At 39.0% G+C, this 23,201-nt stretch overlaps 1 protein-coding gene across 3 annotated transcripts in view; it reads left to right on the top strand.

The window, feature by feature from the left end:
- Positions 1-22,090, top strand: part of BCL7A (BAF chromatin remodeling complex subunit BCL7A) — a 28,992-nt gene extending 6,902 nt beyond the window's left edge. Inside the window, exons 1-7 of one of the 3 annotated variants that reach the window (XM_084649244.1) lie at positions 3,600-3,619; positions 5,375-5,423; positions 7,231-7,312; positions 12,972-13,068; positions 15,832-15,999; positions 19,016-19,137; positions 20,136-22,090. In XM_084649244.1, coding sequence (XP_084505370.1) covers positions 5,413-5,423; positions 7,231-7,312; positions 12,972-13,068; positions 15,832-15,999; positions 19,016-19,137; positions 20,136-20,207 — 552 coding nt within the window. In that variant the 5' untranslated portion in view covers positions 3,600-3,619; positions 5,375-5,412 and the 3' untranslated portion in view covers positions 20,208-22,090. Of the gene's footprint in view, positions 1-3,599; positions 3,620-5,374; positions 5,424-7,230; positions 7,313-12,971; positions 13,069-15,831; positions 16,000-19,015; positions 19,138-20,135 lie in introns of those variants that run through there. The other 2 variants (XM_084649243.1, XM_084649242.1) reach the window with 2 other exon arrangements.
- The last annotated feature ends 1,111 nt before the right edge of the window (positions 22,091-23,201 follow it).

The raw sequence follows: 23,201 nt of genomic DNA on the forward strand, positions 1-23,201 counted from the left end.
CGTTACTGGGCATAATATTGGTGTACAGTAACTAATATTGTATTATATGCACATATGCTCATTTTGGGGTTATTTTTTCACTCAGGCAGAATATGTCTGTTAGAAAATATGTGTGGTCTTAGACTGTAAGCTCTTTGGAGCAGGGACTGTATCTTCATATATGTTTGCAAAGTGCCTAGCATGATGAGGACTGGATCCTGACCACTGGGTTCTGGGAATTACTCTAATACGGCGGTTCTCAAATTATGGGGTGGGTTTCCCAAGGGAAGCATGGGTATATGTCAAGGGAGGCTCAAGCATGTGCCTTTTTGTTTATTTGGTTGTTTTTTTGTTTTGTTTTTGTTTGAAGAGCTGTGGCTGTCAGTCCTGAATGGCTGGGACTTGTACAGAAGGGCTGTGCACACCAAGGAGGTGGGGGAAAAAGGGGACAGCCTCCCCTGCCCCCAATCCCTAAGTGGGAGGCCATCCAGACATGGACTCTCCACCCCAACCCAATCCCTCACCAGGAAGCAGCCTGGGCTCAGGCTCACCTGGAGGTGGCAGGGCTCTGGCTGTGAGCCCCTGGGGACATGGAGGGCGGGCAGTGGGGCAGCTGTGTTTGCTGTGAGAAATGTGCTGCTGTTGGCGTGGCACTGCCTTCAGAGCTGGGTGATGGTATATGTATTTGGGGGGGGGCGGGGCATAAATAACTACAGACACAAGGAGGCCCCGATCAAATAAGTTTGAGAACCAATGCTTTAATACAACTGTTATAGTAATAATAAAGTTGTTCACTGTGAATGGTTTTGATCTTTGAGATTAGTGCAGCTTACTCAATTAGGTTGTTTCAAAGCACTGTATCAATGGGCCTATATTATAGAACATCCTCAAGTATATATCTGAATAGGCATTGCTGCTGTAAATATACATTCTGTGCATGTGACTTTTGAATACATGGCAGAATTGCTGACCATCCATGATGTTACAAGAGACAGTCTCTATTTTAGCCAAAATATTTATAATTTTACAATCCGCCTATCCAAAAAGTGCTTACAGTCCAATGTATCTTAATGGATTTAAGAGGAACATCTCTTTCTGTCTCCCCTAATGTGTCATTTATAGCTTTCAAAGGCTGAGAAGCATTTGTAGATTCTAGGTAGGATCATTTAGGACATTTTATACCATTCCAAGAGTTTGGTCAAAAACTTGGCAGTTTCTGCCATATGCCAGAAAATATTGGAATATTTTACTTGATGAGAGAAAGAGAGAGTTTAAATATCATCGGCTTATTTATTAAATATATTTGTATAATGCATATCACAGGATTTTGGGGGCAAGATATGTGGTTTAGAGTGAGGCAGAAAAATAATTCACAAGTATAGGGAGTTAATATTCCATAACTCATCATTTCCCACATACACACCAAGAATATATAGGCAAGAGGAGACTGAGCCAATCTCCTGGTCTAGGATAGAGCACTAGATTAGGAGTGAGGAAACCTGGGTTCCATTTCTAACTGCCATTGAGTTGCTGTGTGACTTTGGGTAAGTCATTTAGCCACTCTTACCTCATTTTACCAAGCAGTAATACAAGGATAACAATACTTTACCTCCTTTTGTAAAGCATTTGGAGATAATGGATGAAAATCATAATAACAGTAACAGGCTGCTATCTGTGCCTCCATTTCCCTATGTGTAAAATGAGGATGTTAATATTGACCTGCTTTGTAAAGTGCTTTGAGAGCTACAGATGAACGGTTGTATTATTATAGAAGTGCTCAGTATTTATTATGGAAAAGTCTGGCCCCACAACAGAGTCTTTAAATGGGACACAGACTAGGAAATGTTACCAATGTGTGTGAGAGCTAAGAAGCAAAGTAACTCATTTGTTGATGAGGAGTTTGAGAGATCATGGTGCTCTCCCAGGTCTGGTGAAGAACCATAATATGCTCTAGCTATAGATTGGCACTTGTAGGCATTGCCACAGGAGCATCTCTATTCATTGTCTCTCCTTGTACTGTACAAAATACATGTGCTGTTCAACTTTCTGAGGTTGAAAAGATCAGTTACAGGTTTTGTTGCTGGTACTTCTTCCTTGAAGTAGATTTCCCTATACTTTATAAGAATTTCAAAACATTGGCTTTTGCCCTTTCCATTCCCTCCCTGAAAATGATTGAGATATGTGGTTTCTTCATGTGGCACCAATAGGAAACCTTTTGCTAAAGCAGTGTGAAATGAAACCCTAACCATGTGAAATTCACTTATTTCAGGTATTGTTACAAACTTTAAGCTATATTCTGGCTCTCCAAGGGTCATAGCACTTTAAAGGAAACCTGGTTCAGTTTGTAGAACTTGGGCCAATTTGTGCTTTTGTATCAAAATTGTATATAATCTGTATATTGACTGCAAAGCCTGGTGAATCTCAGCTATTTTGACTGAGTTTTGTGTTGAATGTTGGGGTTTGTTTCAACCTGAAACTGAAAATTCAGGGTTGAGGCAGAGTAAATAGGTGCTCATCCACACAGATCAAATTTAAAATGTTAGCACAAAGCTGACTCTAGTTTTGACCAAGTCAGAGGCAACTGAGACTAATTCAAGTCCTCTGGAGAATCAGTGGACCAATGGGTTAACATCTTGCCAACATTTTCCCACCATTGCTAACATTATTTCAGCTCCACCAACATTGGGAAGGTTGGGAGCCCTACCATAGCTATGCAGCTGTTGCCAGCATTTGACACTGTATCATCGAACCCTTCAGAGAGCTTGCTGGTTAAAAGGCTGGCAAGTATTAGATCCAAGCTAGTGCTTCCAACATTTCTAGAACTGGTGTAGTTGAAAGGGTGTTAGCACTTTCTCTAGTGTAATCAAGTCATCTCTTTGAGATTTTGTAATGGTTCATAGTGCCCCTTTCATGTGGCTGAAGTAGGTTGTGTTTTGTGGCTCATTACATGTTCCATTTTGAGTCAGATTCTACCCTCTGATATGCATGTCCCACTGACTTCAATGGGAGTTGCAAGTGTTTATATGAGGGAAGAGTTTGGCCCATTATAAACATACCCTTCAGATTAGTGCAGTCAACAAGAGCCATCTCTGCAACTTGGGGAACTAGTAGACTCTGCATAAAAATGGATCCTTAGGTATGTAAGTTAATGGGGGCTTTTGTACTGAAACACAGTTGGATGAAGAACATTTTGAACCAAAGGACATGTCTTTGGTCAGTATTTTTTTCCAATCACTCTGATGCTAGTCTTGTGATTATTATTTCTTTGTATTACAATTGGGTCGAGAGACCTTTCTGCTAGTCACTATACAGACATCTACAAAGTCACACCCCCAACTCTAAAGAGAGAGCCTAACGTTGAAAAAATATTTTCATTTATTTCAGTTTTATTTTGTGCATTTGAGAGCACTTTGTGTGTCTAATAATGGCATTTTCTTTCCCATTCCCCCCTTTCTCCTTCTGCTTGATCCCACAGGGAAGTCATAATTCTGTGATTTTCACCAAACTCTGTTGCAATGCAAGTGAGTGTGATGTGATAAATTCAGCATTATGACATCATTTCGTGACCATCAAGAGAAGATGGGGTATGCGGGAGCTATCCTTGTTTAAACACACATTGTTTTAATAAATAGCAGACATGGTAAGAAACTGTAACAAGTGGTGGATTTCTTCTAGTCTGGTCTATCTGAAAGCCACTTTGCTTAAATGGCAATGCTGTATCTGCAGGAAAGGCTTTCAGTTCTTGTTCTGTTAAACATTTTTGTTTCTGATGTTCAATGCTAATACAAAAGCCCTCTTGACATTTCATGTATCAATGTAATACATGGTATTCTGTTTCATCCACTAGAGCGTTGCATTTATATATGCAATTTGACGCAGGGTTTTCTTTGAGGGCTTTGGGGTTTATGTATATAATTTTTGCATAGAAAGTCTTGGCTGTTTAAAACTAGACCTTGAGTGATTATGTAACTTAAGTTCTAGGTTACTGATGTGACTGTGTCTACGCTAGAGAGCTTACAGCGGCACAGCTGTTCCGATGCAGCTGCACTGCTGTAAGATCTCTCATGTAGCCACTCTGTGCCGACCGGAGAGAGCTCCTGTCGGCATCATTAAACCACCCCCCCAATGAGTGGTGGTAGCTATGTTGGTGGGAGAAGCTCTCCTGCCAGTGTAGCGCTGTGCACACTACCGCTTATGCCGGAGCAACTTACATCACTCCGGGGCATAGAATATTCACACCCCTGAGCAACATAAGTTTTGCTGACATAAGTGGTAGTGTAGACATAGCCTGAGACATAAACATTAAATACTAGTATTTATTTTAAATTCTAAATATGTACATATCTGTTGCTGTCTTCAAAATATTGTGCAAACCTTTAAGGATCACTATCAACCTAAACAAAATAATTTAGACCAAAATGTGATGCCCTTCCACTATTTGATTGTAAAGCCACAAAAATTGGCAAGGATGGTTGGGGGCAATTGGAAGTTAGTGTTTGTTTGTTTGTTTTTTTAAACAAAATAACTTTCAAGATGAATATGGGGAAACTGAGACAGAGAGAATTGACTTGCCCAAGGTGTCAAAGCAGAGCAGATACAATTCAGGAGTTCCTTGCTTCTAGTCCCATGCTCAGTCAACTACTAGACCATGCTACAGTTCATAATTCATACAGCATCTAGCACACTGTGGGTGCTGTTGGAAACACAAATGAGTATCTTATGTTAATTCAATCTAATTAAAAGAAATGCTTTAATTAGCAGATCAGAGTGATTTTCTTTTCACAGTAAATAACATTGAGGACATCAGAATACAATTTGAAGTTTTTGAAATGGGAATATGATTAATATTGTGGATAAAAACATTGTAGGAAGTACTTGTAGTTTAAGCATTCATTTGTACTTATAAATTATGAAGCTGAACTCTCCTGCCCATTCTCTAGATTTTAAAAGGTATCTGTTAGTCTTCGAAACCAGTTAAATTTTTTGACTTGTTACAAACTTTACAAAGTTTACATTGGCAGGTTAACTAAGAGTTTGTTAAAGAAGCTTGTCTTCTCCATTCTTATTAGTACTCGTGCTCTAGAAAGCTCCAGTATTGCAATCACATTTGTAAAGTGAAGTACATGAGTGAGTAGTCCCATTAAGTTCAGTGTTATTGCTCTTATGCATAAGTGTTTGCAGAATTGGGGCTTTAGTGTTCTTCCATCAAAAATTATTATTTGTGTTGTGTTTCTGTTCATTACTGTTAATTTAAATCAGAAAAAATACTTTTGGTTGGAGGTTATCAAAGGTTAAAAATACTGCTTAGGAAGCTTAATAGAATTGAAATGTCGGGGCTAATTTTTATACTAGAAGGAAAAAGTTACTAATATAGGTTTCCTCCTGTGTTCTACAGTCTGTCCAGTGAAGATGCTGCTTTGAGGCTGCATTGAGATGCTAACCAGGTACCTTGAACTTTTGGTTTTCCAGTGCAGCATCTCTAAGTAATATTTTGATATAGGAGAAGACTAAAAAACCTTGAGACTAAAATCCATTCTTGTTTCCATAACTTCAAAGACTTTTTTAACTAGAGATGAGTTTAGATTGTCTTGTATCCTTAAAACAAACAAACCCTGTATCATGAGAATCTCTTTACAGGTTTGTTCTCCTTAGCATTTGCATGCTTGTGTCTTCATTGCCATTTTGATTATGTTTAGGAACAGAATTCAAACTGGGTTCCAGTTAAATTGGTTTCTGACATGCTTTGGCCAGTTGGTGTGAATGAATGGGTGGTGCTAAGCCACATTTAAAAAACTGTGATCTAAGAACTGAAGCGGGAAACCATTTAATCTGAATCAGAGTTTAAATCCTGTTTTTAAATACAAATTTCAAACAAATGTCAGTGTAGACAAAGCCAACATTTGTTACCAAAGTGCTATAAATAGTTCCTTTTCTAAGCAGGAAAGAGTATCCCTTCAGGCAGATGAAGAACGAGGTTGACATTGTCAGTTGCCAAAAAGGGAAAAGATGGGAGGGTAGCGGTGGCACTTCTAGAGTGTGACTGCTGCTGATTCTGCAAGTCTTTCTTAAAAACCTCAGAGGAGATGTTATCGCAAATGCACAGGAGTGACAAAGTTTTTTCCCATTCTGCCAAGAACGTGTGTTTTACAATGTATTAAATAATAGATTTGGAATCCAGCTGTAGTGTTGTGGGTTTTTTTAAAGCAAAACCCCCCCAAAAAAACCCAAACCCATACCCAAAAGCCATAAATGTTTTGAAATCATGCCAAATTAATTTTAGTTGTTTCTCAATAATCAATGACATTAGTGTGTTTTTGCTAGGTTTTTAATCGATCTGTTTGCAGAATTTTATTTTGAATCCGCGAACCAGCAGTGATGATCTGTGACCTGAAAACTGATTACCAGAGACTAGATGAAATTTTTCTGGGATTGTGGACCTTCTTTTAATCTTCTTGTGTAATGATAATCTCTCAGTCGTTCTCGGCATCCTTGTCATCTCCCCACTCTGTGTGTCTTCATAGCCCCACGTTGCAGTGGCACCCTCCGGACAGATTCCCTGTGCAGCTCATCAGTGTCACTTCATGGTTGGCTGGCTGGCTGGCAGGGGTCTTCATAGAGTGCTTTAGGCTATGCTCTCCCTCTTCCACAGTATTCCAAACCCCAGCTGGTCCAGGGAGCCAGGGTCCAAGAATCAGATTCAAGCCTTCTGCATGGCGGCACATATTGCTACCAGTAGGCCAGGCTTAATTTCAAAGCTATTTGACATGGGTGTTGAGTGAACAGTAAAATTGCTACCAGAAAGTTTCTCTCCAAAAATAAAATGTAAATGGTCAGACAGCATTTAGATTTCCAATAACACTAAATTTAACTATACAGCAACCAAAGTACCATGTGTCTGAAAACTTCTGCTGTATACAAAGTTACATAAAATTGAAACTATTGTCATTGTGTTTTTGGTTGGCTAGAATTCTGCTTAACTACAGTATATCTCTAATCCAGGTCTCGTTACTGCTATTGCAGTCACTCAGCCAAGCCAGTAACTGCTCTTAGAATTGTGAAGTTTTTTGCAGGCTGTAATTGGTTGTTTTTTAAATGCAGGTAATGGTATATACATACCTACAGTACTAAAGATGGTATAATAGAGATCATCTTAACTGTATGATAGCCCATTTAAATCCTTGACAACTTAGTAGGTCATTTTGTGAATATGAAGGTTTTAACATTAACGTCTCCTGCATTGTAATTTTATAGGGAGAAGAAATGGGTGACAGTTGGCGACACATCCCTCAGAATTTACAAATGGGTACCAGTAACAGAGCCCAAAGTTGATGATGTAAGTATTTCTGGACATCCTACAGATAGATATCTTTAGAAGTTTTTGCAAAAAGAAAAGGAGTACTAGTGGCACCTTAGAGACTAACCAATTTATTTGAGCATAAGCTTTCGTGAGCTACAGCTCACTTCATCGGAAGTTTTGGAACTGCAGACCAGTATTTAGTTGAGGTCGTAAGGGGACATACTGTCTGTCCTCAGATCTCAAAGTTAATATTGGGTTGGGCCTTAGTACTTAAAGAGAAGATTTCCAAGGGAAACTGAGGTTGCTGCAGAAGGTAATGTTGGTGATTCAGTAAGGTAGCACTTCCCCCCCCCCAAGTCTCACTCTAATACATGACTTTTAAAGAGATTTGAAATCACGTTAGTTTTTTAAAATAGTTAGTTATAGATTCTGCATTCCCATTTTCCAATTTAATAAAAAAAAAAAAATCTCACCTTTTTCTTTTTGAAAGACCCATACAATCATCAGAGGAAAGTAACTTGTGCAGCTAACTGTGCACAGTATGTATACTGTATTCTTGCTGTGCATCGTTACGGTTGCCACATCTCACAATAGAGACACCTTTTTTTCAGTGTCTTATAAAGAGATTCCTCTGTGTGCGTGTGTAGTTTATAAAGTGTTTTAGAATTCTTTGGTATATAAGTGCTATGGAAATGTGAGGTATTATTGTATTGATTAAGATGCTCAAGCCAAGCAGTATAGCATGTTCTCTGCTATTGTAATGGCTATTTTCTCCTGATAAATAAGCATTGCACTTGCAGCATATTGATGTTCTTACTGTGCAGTGCATTGTGAATTCACTGTTTTTTTGCTATGATAGACACATGGCATAAAACAGCATATATAATGAAAATAAAAATTAATAGCACTTATCTTTTCATCCGTAGATCTCAAAGTTCTTTACAAAGGTAAGTATGCATTATTACTCCCATTTTACAGGTGGATAAATTTGTGCCGAGAGAAATCGTAATTTACCCAAGGTCTTGCAGTAAGTCAGTGACAGAGCAGGGAAATATAACTTGGATCTTCTGAATCCCAGTCTGGTAACCTATCCACTGGACCATGTTGCCACTGTTTTAAATCTATAACAGAGGTGTGAAATAAGTTGCAGTTTGATGGAACTAATAGTTTAGTATCTTGGTTTTCAACCTGTGGTCTGCAGAGACCCCTGGGGGACCACAGACTACGTCTAAGGGGTCAGCGAAAGGTGGTTGTTATCTAGCATAGTAATTTTCAACTTGTGTTCTGTGGATCCCCAAGAGTCTGCACACTGTATAAGATTTTCAGAAGGGTCCGCACCTCCATTTGAAGTTTTGTAGGGGTCTGCAAATGAAAAAAGGTTGAAAACCATTGGTCTAGTAAAATGTCCAAAATAGTGGCTCTCAAAAAAGACTGAAGCCTGGATTTACACTACTCAAAACCCAATTTCTGTCTTCTGATTGAGGTTATGTTAAACTGAACCTGTTTCTTTACGTGACTTCAGTCGCCTTGCAGAATCTGCTCCTTAAGGTGCAAGACATGCCATATCTACCCCGTTTAAGGAAATCTCTAATCCACCAATCTGCTGTTTTCAGTTCAAGGCACCCTGTTTAGACAGCTCCTTTAAAGCAGTGGTTCTCAACCTATTTATCGTTGTGGGCCGCAGGTTGAGAACCACAGCCTGCCACCCCCAGACCACTATGCCCATCGCTCCCACCCAGAGACCCCTCCACAGAGTGGGGCCAGGAGTGGAGCCCTGGATGGGGGCTGGGTAGCAGCTGGGCAGCAGGGACCCTGGATCTTGCTGTACAGGGCCGGGCAGCCCCGACCTTGGACCCAGTTGCACAGGGCTGGATTGTAGGGCAGCCTGGCGGCAACCCAGACCCTCACCCCACATGACAGCTGGCAGCCCCGACCCTGGACGGCAGCCCCCGGACCCCGCGTGGCAGCCCCTGGATTCCGGACCCTCTGCGGGGCTGACCGGCAGCTCCAGACCCTCGCAACGTGAGGCCAGCCCCTGCCGTGCTGGGTGGCCAGGCAGCCGTGATCCTGGACCCTGTGGCTCTGTGGCCTTTAGCACACAGCTGGGCCTCAGTTGTGTGCTAATTGGGCTGCGGGTTGAGAGCCACTGCTTTAAAGAACCTCTATCACCACTAGATGGCAAGAAGAACTGCAAGCATAGCCAATGCCTATTCAACAGTCCAGCCCCTGATTTTGACCTTCCAAGCCATCTGTGGCAAAGCTTAATTGCCTCAGATGTAGACGGATCAAGTGTGCTGCAAATGTCTATAAGTGGGGGCCTTTGTGACTTTCCCCTTTGCTACTATGGCCAGTTAGAAGATGTAGATGATATACCTGGAGGCTGCATCCATTGCTGGGGCTACGTGGTTCCCTCATGGACTTGCACAACACCTTCCATCAGCTGTTGAATGGTTGAGATATTTAAATTAACATGCCTGACTTGAACATCTATGTAAATGTAATCACAATACAAAAAGTTGCCCTAAAGACTTCACTAGCTGACATGCTGCAAAGATTTCCAGAGAGTCTCTTGTATTTAAAAGTTTCTTCAGAGCTGAAGAGCTTGTGTGTGAAATAAACTCTCGTCAGTTAGGATGCCTATTTTTTCACAGAAGTGTTCTGTATAGAAACTTTTTATCTCATTGATAAGTGTTGGCACTAATTGGATTACTTGTTATACAAAGAGAAAATGATTGCTGTTACAATGTGTGCTTTGTTAAATATATTTGAGCCGGGGGGGTTACAATTTCTAGGGTTTTTCCAGGCAAACTTTCCTGCATCTAAGCCTGTATCCAGCAGAATACTTCTGACTTTTTTTTTTTTTAAATGTCCTTCATAGTACATTAGAACTGAGTTCATAGACATATTCTGCATGAGCATATCAGCTCCGCATAGGTGGATCCTCATTACAGTCAGTGAGGCTCAATGTTTGTCTGAGTCCTTTCACATGTAACCAGTCATAGTATTTGGACCATAATTTGGCATATTGGGCAAATAACCCTTGATTTTGAGTCTAAAACTAATTGACAGAGGCCCTTTGAAACTAGGTCATTCTAACATTCACATGCTGTTGCAGCCTTGTTTAAGATTAAAGGGTTTCTGCCTTGTGGCACATGAAATCCCTGAACAGAAAAGAGCTATACATTATTAGAGAACCTAAAGGAGGGAGGGCAAAATCTGGTCTTTTTACTTGGGCACAAGAATTATTCTCCACCTGCCCTTGGCCTACATGCACTGAAGCAGATTAAGATACCCTCCTAGTGCTCATTAGAATGGTAGGATGGGGGTCTTACTAATGTGCCCTGCAATGCTCCATGGCCCCAAAGGAAGTTGTATGCCATTTTAGGGGGTATGGTTAGTGTCTCTCCCCCATCAATGCACAAGGTGCTCCTAGGGTCACCTGAGCTGTTTTGGTGGGATGGTTTAGGAGCTGTTCACTCAGCTGCTACCCTTTTGTTCCCTCTGAAAAGAAACAACACAGTACTTCTGGAAAGTGTGGCTTCCTTGATCCAGAGCTGTTAGATTTGTCAGTAACTTTCTGAAATATGTATATGTAAGTGTTTGTATTTATGATGTATATTTTAATAGGGAAAAAAACACCTTGTTCCAAGGATAGAGAAAAGTGCCCCAGCGTCTGTCTTGTTGAAATTCTTTTGCAGCCTCAGACCATACTTGATTGTCTTCTTGTTTCTGTCCCTCATTGGAGAGTGTTGCCTGACCATAATGGGTTGATTACTGAGCTTCTCCCTTCCTGGAGTCTGGCTTTTCATTCTCCTCTCAGCAGGAACTGGGTTTTCCAAGAGCAGCGCAGCTGGCACTTTCTCCTAGGAGACCAGTTACATCATCTCCTAATTGAAAATGCTGCATCCCTTTCTAGACACGGATTTTCCACATGATGGATGCAAACATCTCTTTTGTTGCTTTAACCTTGCAGCTCCTGCTATTACACAGGACATGGGGCAGGGGTGTGTGTATGCAGGACTGTCTTGCTGCTGTTGGGATTTCTCTTTCTCTCATAATCCCTCCTGCTCCACTTTTTAGATTTAATGCAGAAACTACATTGTATATGGAGAAGGGAGAAGTCTCAGCAGCCTGGGAGGGAGGCAGGCAGGCCGGCAAACAGCCATCCTTTCCATGTGAAAATTCTCAGTCCCCCACCATTACCATCATGCACACCTTCAAAAATCCATGCAAAAAGTGAAGATGCTGTGTCCTAGGTGACTAGATGATAACCTGGAGCAGGCTGTTGCTTCATAATACAGCCCTTCCAGGAAATAATTACCCCTACTCCATTCTCTCTCCAGAACCGCGTCATACTCTTTAAAATACTTGGCACTTGCAGCCTGCGAGTCTTTCATCTAGAGATCTCAAGGTGCTTTACCAGAAATGTTCATCACTTTACTGTGAGGTAGATCACTGTTATCCCTATTTTCCAGAATAGGATACTAAGTTACAAAGCAGGGAATTGATTTACTCAAGGCTCCAGAGTGGCAGAGTCAGAAATCATGTAAAGAATTCCCAAATCCCAGCCCTTACTCTAATGACGTTGCCTCTGCTTTTGCCTTCTCGGTTTTGGCAGGAATTCTCTTGATCTTGTCTTTCCTTTTCCAGTTGCCTTTGTAGCTCTTGGGAATTGGGAAAAACAGGAATAAAAATACTTTATTTTAATGCACCCAAAAAACACCTTAACGGTGCATAATAAATTAAATTATACACCTATTGGAGTGGCCTGTTGGTATATTATATACCTTCAAGGCTCTGGATATACTAGCTGTGGGGGAGGAGTCCTCCACAGTCTTAGCCCTAGGCAAAACAGCTTGGCTGAAAACAAAATGAGTTTTTCATTGTGTTCTGAAGGCCAGCAGAGCTCTGGTGAACAAAGTATGTGTTCAAATACTTCTCTTTAGTAAATTTCTACTCCTCTCTCTAAAGAGAGCTGCCCCCAAGCATAATGTACAGGTGGGCTTTCGGCTACAAAGTAGTATGACTGCACTAGGGAAAGGTGCAAAACTGCTAGGGCCTGTGCTATTGGTTATAGCACTGCAGTAAGCTATGGTAAAATTTCTGTTACAAAGAGAGAGGTGTGGTATTTTGGTCTGCCCACAGAGCTGGCAACCAGCAACTCCCCAGTTCTAATCTTGATTCTTATGCAGCTCCTTCATTTTACCTTGGATAAGTCACTGGCACATTCTGCCTCAATTTCTCCAGCTGCAAAATGGGGGGATAATAATGAGCTACCTCACGAGGGTGATGTTATGTTGTGCAGTGGTTTTGAAGATGAAAAGCAAAGGTGTCCTGATCTGTGACTAGGGCTCCTAGGCACTACAGTATACAAATAATAATAATAATAATAATGTTTATAAACACTAAACATTAGCAGAACTTCTGGTAATAGTTGCTTTTTTGTGGTGTTTCAGTGGTCATAAAGAATAAACTGTATAAATGTTTCTCAGAGATTCTTATGATGACTGCCTCATCAGTGTTCTTGGTAATTCTTGACTTGGCCTTATTTCCCACATGCAAGTTATAAGCATGATATGCTTACAGGACTAATGCACTGAGCTGAAAGAGAGAGTTTTACACTAACACATGGATGTTGTTTTCCTGGCTAACAATTCAGAGACTTTAATTTTTGGGGGGTGTTTTTGTTTTTCAGAAAAACAAAAATAAGAAAAAAGGCAAAGATGAAAAATGTGGCTCTGAAGTGACCACTCCAGAGAATAGCTCTTCTCCAGGGATGATGGACATGCATGGTGAGTGGGACGTGACCAGCCCAAGCTACTCCAGGCACTGTTATAAAGGAAGTAACCAATGGACAAGATTCCTCTTGGAATCAACAGGAGTCGCTGATGCATACAATGATGGCAGAATTGGCCAAGTGAGAATAAAAAAAATTAGAAATGCCTGACGCTAGATCAGTGTGTGGTATAAGTCATTAACGTTGATGGTGGTAAATGCAGTTTTCACTCAGGCTGCATGTAAAAGAAAATCCCTTTGTCTTCTGTGAGGGGAGCTAAGACACTGAAATAAAACGTGAAAAGGACAAAACAAAAATAAGCCCAGTATCCAAGGTGCTGTTTCGCTTATCTAAGTGACGTAGTAACCTTGTGCAGCTTACAGACACTGCTTGCTTTGGCAGTGGAAAGCTAATGAGTTCTTGTGTATGTATTTGCTAACTCAGACAAGCTGCATATGTCTTCACAGTGTGTCTGTCCTTAAGGTGCACAGGTAACTGCCTAATAAAATACCGTTTCGCATTTAAAATATGAGAAAATTTATCTTGAAACCACTTTTTCAAATTCAGCAAAGCAGAGACTGTCCATTGAAGTATGTTTTAATAGATAGTGTGCAATATTAGTAATTTTTAATAACCTATGAAGGGAAGAAACATGGTCATTTATATACATACCTATTTGCCCTCCCCCAGACTCCAAAGGAGCTGAAAGAATTTTGCTTTAAAAAAAATTGTGGGGAGAGACGAAACACACAACTTCATCCCCAAAGTAAATATTTCAGGAAGTCATCAGAATATGAAAGCAGAGAGCTACAATGGAATCTCTTCTGCAACTTCAGATATGATCGTCTGTACTGTATGGGTATTGTAATAAATTGTTGGGAGGAGTGTTGTGATGCCTAATTTAGGATTTTAAGGCATTTTGGAGAGTTTTGGATGGAAGACTATAGAAATGCAAAGCATTAAGGAAGTGGCTATGAGACTGGGCTGTTGGCCAGCTTGAATGTTGTGTTCAATAACATCTAAAACAGAATTCCTAATTTGAGCTGTGACAAACAAAAATAACACAGGAGACTTTCTTGACAAGTAGTTGAATCTTCAGCAAGATTTTAAATTCATGAGAACTTTTGCTAAGAATCCTCCTGGAAAATGAAAGTTCCTTTGTGCCATACATAATTGATATGATGAAATAAGCAGATTGGGTTAATGTTATGAAGAATGGAGAAGCTTTATTTTCAGATCGCCTGCTTCTCCTCTCGCTTGTGTCAGGTTTACACTTATTTAACCCTATTGACTTTAATGGCATTACTCCTGATTTACACCAGTGCAAGTTAAGAATTGGGGCAAAATTATTCTTTCAGTTCCAAGAAAAAAACACTACTCTCCTGTAGTATTTGCCACTGGGAAGACTTCTCCTTGATAAAATTAACCAAACCAGAAAACAAAATTTTCAGTTCCCAGAACAAATGCTGACAGATTAAGAAAAGCAAGGTGAATTGAGTGTTACCATGGTTTCTATCAAAATGGCATCTGTACAGCTCAGCCAAGTTGAAATTCCTTAACTTATGGATGTCTAGGTAGCAGCAGTGGCCAAAGCTGCTTCCCCATCTGAGTTGGAGTAGAAAGGTTTGACCTTTTGAAGATGCAGAATTTTAGCTTTAGCAGTTTGCAGCTTTGTCACCCATCTACACAGACTTCTAGTGTGACTTTGTCTTGGACAAGTCATTTAATCTTTGTCTCTCCTTTCCCCATTTGCAAAATGGAGATAATACTTTTTCCTTGCCTTTTGTCCATTTTGTCTATTTAGATTGTAAGCTCTTTGAGACGGGGACTGTCCCCGATTTTGTGTGGTAACTATCTGAGTTGGGACCTGATCTCAGTTTGGACCTTTAGGCCCCACATCAATACAAATAATAAAAATAAGTGTTCTCTTTGGAAATACACATGAAAACTTTACCTATTACAGAAGGATACTATGTGCTTGATTAGCAGGTTGATTTAAGGGGATTATGTTACAACTGTGCTCCAAGATCTGTACTGGTTGGCTGTCCGTTAATTTCTGGTTGCAATTCAGCTGTTGGTTTGTACCTATAAAGTGGTTTGGGAGTGTTTCTTTCCTTGGATGATACCCCCGCAGATGATATTAGATGAGGCACTCAAGCAGGTAGCCCCTGGTTTCCCCAGGAATTGGATGCAGACAAGGCATTTCCGCTGAGGGGCTCTTGATATTAGAATTTGCTTCTCCCTTTGACTCGACGTGGCCTAGGTTTGTAGACCTTCAGGATACTCTGGAAGGCCCACCTGTTCTTTTGAGTAGAGGGAGGGGCATGAAGAAGCATACAAGTCTGCAGGGTAAGTGTTAAGAGTTGGGTACTGATGCTCTCGATGGATGAACTGATAAAATACAGAATTCTGGCTTCTGATAAGAGATTATATTATATAAATCCAAGAATTTTGTGCTGTTATTGTTTAGAGCCCTCGGTCACCATATTTGAAGAAATATACACTATAGTTAAGCAGCACTGTGTACAACACAGGGCATCAGAGAATGTCAGTTGAGTGAAGGGGACTTAAGTGTAAAGAGTCCTACTAATTTGTGAACCTGAACAGTCCTCAGCTCACCCAATATTCCCAGTGAAGTCACTGGGATTCTTGAGTGTGCAAGGCATGTAGAATCACATCCGATATTAGCTATGCTATGATGCATAAAATTATATAACTTCAAGAAGAGCCAAAATATCCTATTTCATTCACTTTTCATCAAGGTAGAATTTTTTTCCAGATGACAATAGCAACCAGAGTTCAATAGCTGACGCTTCTCCAATAAAACAGGAGAACAGTAGCAACTCAAGTCCAGCACCTGAGCAGAACTCAGCAACACAAGCAGATGGCACTGAAGTAAAGTCTGATGAAACTCAAGCAGATGCAAAGGAGCAACCTGGTTCAGAAGGTAATGCATATAGATATATCTTGTGCCTGGAGCTTTTCTAATAGGAAGCACTAGTTTAAACTAACACTTAAGTTCCACATTCTTGATAAGAAAGAAGCTGAAATAATAAAAGTGGAACAGTGTGACTGGCATGTGATACAAAACACAACCATCCATTTTTCCAAAACAACAAATACAGCTCACAAATCAAAAGTGATGATTTGCCACAGTCCACATGTTGTTAGTTATTTAACTTCTCCATAATGATGTCTAGTTGGCTTAAGTCTTCTAAACTTCATTGCTGTGTCAGTCAGAGCAAAGTCCTTGGTATGTAAGTATTTTACTTATGTACTTAAAACTCCTGTTGACTTCACAGGGAGCAAGAACAGGTTTAAACTAAATTACAAAATTAATTTCTTCCATGAGAGTTCCACTGACTTCAGTGGTAGCTGGCCCAGGTCCGAAACCTTTACTGCACCTAGATGCCTCACATCTCCAGAACAGAGTGGAAAATATTTTTCTGCTTGGTTTTATACCTTAAAAATCCAGGTCCTGCCTAGGTTGGAGGACTGATTGCGAACTAGTGAAATGGTTCCATCACAAGAGCTAAACTGGTGAAAGTTGATCTGCTGAGAGGGGAAGAGATTTTTATTGACTCTTTAAAACTTTTATTATGTAAAACTTATCTAATGTCAGTAACTGAAAATTGACATTTTAAAGAAGGAAGTTGCTTCTGTATTCATCATCCTTGGGCTTTCTTGAGAACTCACAATAAACTCCCTTATATTGCTCATTGATGCTCCAGTGAAAGCAGGGAAGATCAGACTTGACATTCCAGATATTCTTAAGGTAAAAAACAAGCAGGGGAGGAGGGAAACCTTAAAATAAATAAACCTTTAGGCCACCTTAATCCATACCAAGAAGCAAAAAATAGGCTTAAACCCCAATCTTAAAAAATCCTTTGTATGTCACCATTTAGACATTTATCAAAGCCTTGATCCTGCCAGGTGCTCAGCCAGTGGGAGTTGAGGATGCGCTTCACCTAGCATCATTGGGCTCTAAACAAAAATGGAAATAACAAATATTGGTATTTTGTAACTTGTATGTGTTCATTTTTATTTTAACTTTATTTTTTTTTAATTCACTTTGCTACATTTCTTTTAAAGCTAACTCTGAATTTGTTTGCCCAGTTTTCTAAAAAGTACATAATGTATTTTATTTGCTGCGCTGAAAAACAGCCAAACATGATGTTGGTGAAAATGTTTTAAATCTGACATTGTTAATGCTATATTTCTTTGGTGCCTTGTAAAATTTTAGTAACTGAAACATTTGCCATGTATTTATGCAAAATCTTATGTTGTGATGTTTTGAAAGTACCATTGTCTCCTCCCTATTATAATATATAAAATATACTCTTAACAGCATTCTAATAATCTGGTTGCAAAATTCCTGCAATAACAAAGCATTTAAATTGTCCTTCACAAACCTCTTCCTACTGATTCAGTTCTTAACTCAGTAGATCCAATATCCAATTTAAATTGAGATAACTGATCTAAGTAATATTAGAACGATGTACATCATGCTAAATACCTTCAATGGCTAGAATGTAACTTTTAGATGCGGGGCAATTTGGCAGTTAAATCACTACCAAAGTAGACACAGGAAAGCCAAATTTTATAAAATAGTGTTCTCAACTGACTGCTCACTGGGAACTGTGTGGATTTCCTGCCAGATGGAAAACTTGCCTTTAACTTGTTCATGGGTGAATTCAGCCGATTACATAATGTACATCTCCCATGACTAAATTTAGGTTCAAGGAAAATCTTTCCTTGGGTTGGTTCCAGGGCTGTTACTGTGAAATGAGAGGGAAAAGCTAGGGCAAAATGCATACTAATCTGGCCTTTTTGCTGGTTGGATGCTGTGTTTACTTAGGGATTCTAAATCCAAATAACCCATCATCCATTGGAGAATGATGCTGTTTGATCAAATAGCTGATTGTGACATTGTCAAGCTGAATTTAAATAGCAGGTAACAAATTAAGGACCCAAATCTGTTCCACTGTACATCTTGTGACTATTCTGAAGTCATTGTGGAAGGTTAGGGGAAAAATTGGCCCTAATTCTTTAAAATCAACATTTTTATAATGAACAAATATTTTAGAACATTTTCCTATGTGTACACTAATTATTGGCAGGTCTGAATGACTCTGAGGACAGGTAATCCTACCAAATTCATAGGCGTGAAAAACGCATCACAGACTGTGAAATCTGATCTTTTATGTAATTTTATCCTATACTATACAGATTTCACGGGGGAGACTAACGTTTCTCAAAATGGGGGTCCTGACCCTAAAAGGGGTTGCAGGGGAGTCATGGTATTGCCACCCTTCTATGCTGCCTTCAGAGCTGGGTGGCCAGAGAGCTGCGGCTGCTGGCCAGCTGCCGAGCTCTGAAGGCAGTGCCCCACCACCAGCAGTGCTGAAGTAAGGGTGGCAATACCAAACTATGCCATACCAAACTGGTGGCAATACCAAACTGTAGTTTAACAGTGTCAGCAAATTGTACTGTAGAAGATACAAAAGGAAATAAAGCCGCTGCTCCGAAGTGCTTTTAATCTGGAAGTACTGAAGACTTAGTGTTTTTTTTTATAGCCACACAAACAATTCTATGGCAATTTAGAGAAAACCCCCCATAAAACCACAAAAACAAACATCTTGCATCTGACTGAGTCACTTTGAGAATTATCACTCTTCAGACCACATTCAGTAAAAGATTTTCTGGAGAAGGCTTGCCTTTTGGTAACTCATAGGTAAAAAGAATTCTTTAGTTTAGCTCATGTGGCTAAATTGGGTAATGTAATATTGGGTGCTGAATATTATGGGTTCAGTCCCCACTGCTAATTCAGATATCCTCATGTGTATGCAATCACAACTGGTTATATTTGAATGAAAGGTATTGTATGTATATTAGCATTGGAGAGTATAAGCTTGTATTGAAAGTTGATTCTTCATGTTTAAAATAAGTTTTTACTCTTTCAGATACTTCTGATGAACAGAATTCACAGTCTTCAATGGAAAATTCCATGAACAGTTCAGAGAAAGCAGAAATTCAATCCTCTGGAGAAAATGATATAACTACAGAGGCATCTAAAAACTCTCAGGTAATTTTAATTAAGCTTTTTAAAAAAAGCTACTTTTACACATCTTTTCCAAATTCAATATCAACTTTAAAAAAAAGTTAAAGAAAAACTGTCAGGAGACCAACCACATTTACATTTATTTCTTTAGCTGTGTTACTAAGATCACCTTGGACTATTAAATAATTTTTAATATCTGATTTGCTTTCACCATTCATTTGGCCTTCTGTTTCAATTTCATTTGCCTTTAACAGTAAGAAGACTGATCAGTTTCACTTTCAGGCTCATCTGCACCAGCCCAAGTTTGATATGTAAGGAAATGTTACTGTCCAAATAAGGAGGATTTTATTTACTTACAATCCAGTAGGCTGTGCCCAAAATGTATCCCTTTAATTTCCATTTGGAAATAAATATATCGTCTTTATAAAGCAGAACAGCTAATAGACCTGGCAAAAATGTAATGCTAATAAACTCAGTGGGTCAGATTCTGGCTTGAGGTATGTGTATGTCTGCAGAGCCATGGCTAGGAGAGGGGCTGTGGCTTGGGAATTATCCCACCTAAATCTGCACTACAGGTCCTCTCTGAGACTTGGTGGTGGTTTCACGTCTGAGTGCACATGTGCCCACTCTCAAACTCTCACACCCTGCCCTGGAGAAATTGCTGCTGCTGCTACTAGAAGGAGTAACTTCTGGGTCTTTGTTTTTTGTTGTGGCTGAGTATGGAGCTGAGGTAAGTCAGTCTGATCACATTACTGCTGTTGCTTTGGAATGTATGCAGTGGCTTCATGCCGGGAATCAGGATTTTGCCCTATGTGACTAGGTAACAACAAGACCAAGCAACATGATGTTTTAGAAGGATGATTTCAGGAGGTGTGTTTATTTGGTTATGTCATTCACATCCTAGGATATTTTGCGTCCCCCAAGTAACATGAGAGTACTCACTCTTTATTTTAATCTGATATCTATAGCACCTAAGATTCAGTCCAATGATAACATGAATTCTTTCTCTCTTTCCTGTTAAGGACTCTGAAGGAGTGCCACCTTCTAAAAAGATGAAAGTAGAGGCTTCCCAACAAAATGTTGAAGAGATTTAGACTATAGATTTTTTTCTGATCAGTTTTTATGTAAGGTACATCAGTGGGCTTAATCATAGAACAACTTTACTTAAGCATCTTCTCTTGGATGAGGACAGAACTCCTAACTTTTCAAGTTACCAAGCAAAAATCCAAGAAAACCTAGCAAAGGTTTAACTTCTCAGACACTGAAAACTTTTTCCTGTGAAACAAACATTGAGAACTTTTAAGTTACTGTCTCTGAAATGGTTGGAGTAAACAACTCAGGAGGGGTCTACGCACTGTTTCTAAAGTCAAAATTACAATTATGTTGCTGCTGGTTTTATTTTATTTTATTTTTTTTTTTCCATTTCTCTATTTAACAATGTAAGATATTTAAGGATGGTACAGGTCAGGTATTAGCTTTCATGTGAAGTTCATTGTTCTGGTGTGATGTCTGCTTTTGTTTTGTGCCTTGTGTTCTGAAAACAGTGCTAACTTTTAAAGTTGTTTTGCAGCTGTCTCCTTTGCAAAGTGGCCTATGTTTGTATAATGCCATGTAGTAAGTTTTTCTGGTTTTTTTTTTTATTTTAAATCCCTGATGCTTAAAACTTAACAAATAGAGATAAAATTGATCTGGAAGCCATTTTCACACTTGGAGTCCAAGGAGACAAAGAAGCGTCATTTTATTTTTCTGCAGCTACAGTGGAGACCTTTTATTGAATGCCCGGCATTCGCAAACTGTAAATCTGGTCTTTTAAACTATTCTTAACTTCATCGGAAGTTAATATGATTTATTTACCATTTATATTCCAGATCTGAATAAATTTAATAGAAGTAAAGTAGATTAAGTAATAGGTCCAGATCTCTGTACTGGGTACAGTAATTGTTTTATAAAAAAGTTCCACTATAAAGATAGGATCAAAGGGATTGATGTGCAGCAAATGATTTATTCTGATATCAGGTTTTCACTGAACTGGATTTCATTGTACTGTTCTTTAATAAGATGTTTACTGATATATTCCAGGCTATACTGTATTTGGGATTTTTTTAAACTTTCAGCTAGTCTTTGTAAATAAGTCTTATTTCCATAATCTCTACATTACTGGTAGAAATTATCCTTTCTTTTCAATTATGTTGAAGCGTGCTTATGCTAAGCTTGTTTGAGCGGCTCTGAGCATGTGTAACTCCCTTCAAGTCAATGGCATTTAGAGGTGCGAAGTATCTACCTAGATCAGGCCTTTAAGGGCCTGATGTTGCAATGGGCTTAATACTTCTAGGGAGGTGCCAAGCGCCTTCAAAACCGAGTCATGTCCATGGTAACTACTTGTGTGACTAAGGATATTCACATGAGGTGTAAATGTTGCTGGATTGGACCTTGATCTTCATTCACTCTCAGAGGGAGATGGGGCTTGTAATTTAAAACCAGATCCCACATCTCCAAAAATTGTGCAGAATGTGTAAGCTAAGAACTGTAAATATTTTTTAAAATGATAAATCTTTCTGTCCACACATTTTCATAATTAGCTCTTTGTAAACTTGCTTATTTCTGAATTCTCCAATGGTGAAAATGGCTTGAGCTTTGACTACTACATTGCATTTCCAATTACCACCTTAATTATGAAGAACAATTGGGAGTAGGAGAAGAGTGAGGAGCCAATGCTGACCTTCCGTAAATTGTCTGTTGGATTAAACTCCAAAGTGACTTGCTATGCTCAGTTTGGGAATTTTTCCTTTTATGTTGAAATAAACTTTTTTGGATCTCAACTAAATAAAATTTGGTTGCAAATCATTCATGAAACCAGTGTGCTCCCTAATAAGTTTTTGGGTTCTCTGGTCAGATCATGAAGTCCATTAACTTTCTGAACATAAGGAACTGAGGAGCCAAAAGTTATATTTGCACAATAAACATATTGGAATGGTAATTTCTCTCTTGAATTGTGTGTATGCTTAAAAATGTTGATAACTGGTCAATGGCTATCAGTTTGTATGTATAAATACACTCAGATTTAATTGATATTTTGTGAGAAAAATTCTATTTGATATATAAAATGGGCAAATTTTAAAAAAAAATCAGACTTTTCAAAACACATTCACTAGCATTTTAATTTTGTATGCTAAAACTACATGAATCAGATGCCACCTTTTACAAGTCGTCATGTTTACTGATCACCATCTTCAGATGCATCCCAAAATGTTTTTAATTTTGATTTTTCTACAAGTTTTTGAAGGGGTAGGTAAGCTTTTTGATTTCAAAGCTGATTCCTGTACTTTAGGAAGAAAAATATAAATAGTACTAAAATACCTCAAATTTTTCATTAGATAGAAATGTTTATTGGCATTACTGACACCAACAGGTTTAACTATAAAATTCCTTCTTTTTCTCCTGTGGCTTCTGCTCAGAACTGTGTCCATTGTACTGTGGCTTGGAAAACAAACCAGCTATTGCTAATGGCTTTATTTCTAAAATAGTAACTTTTTATTTACAGTTTATACAAAATACATTCAGATCTTCTTTTCACCACAGATTCTAGTGACAACAGACAATTGAAAAAGCAGATAGGTTTGGGTTCCTTAAACCTGTTAGTGTCATTCTCTAAGAGGAGAGACCTTGACATTACCTGGTATGAAGAAATCCAAAATAATGTATAAGACTGTTATTAGTCTTTCTTTGAAGTGCCTGATAATATTAATGGGCCAGTGGGTGTGATTAAACACATTTTAATGCCAGAAAGTACAGATGTGATCAGACCAAAACATAGGATCCATATCTACTTGAGGTTTGGAACCACATCTAGATTCAATGTTTTGGCTTGGACCCATCTCTACCAGAAATTTGTTTTATGAACTCACTGTAAAAGAGTGTATTGAAAGCATTGAGACATGAAGCAGAAGGGGAGTTGTAATTTACTTCGAGGTAACTGAAAGTTCTCATACAGCTAATGTTTTAGAGTTAGTGCAAATATCAAGAAGTGCTTCCTTGCTACATGCTGAATGTTGGAGCTTCAGTTACAAAAACAAAAGAAACTAGAAGCA

Source organism: Lepidochelys olivacea (genome assembly GCF_965140295.1).
Source record: "Lepidochelys olivacea isolate rLepOli2 genome assembly, chromosome: 15".
Classification (NCBI taxonomy): Eukaryota; Metazoa; Chordata; order Testudines; family Cheloniidae; genus Lepidochelys; species Lepidochelys olivacea.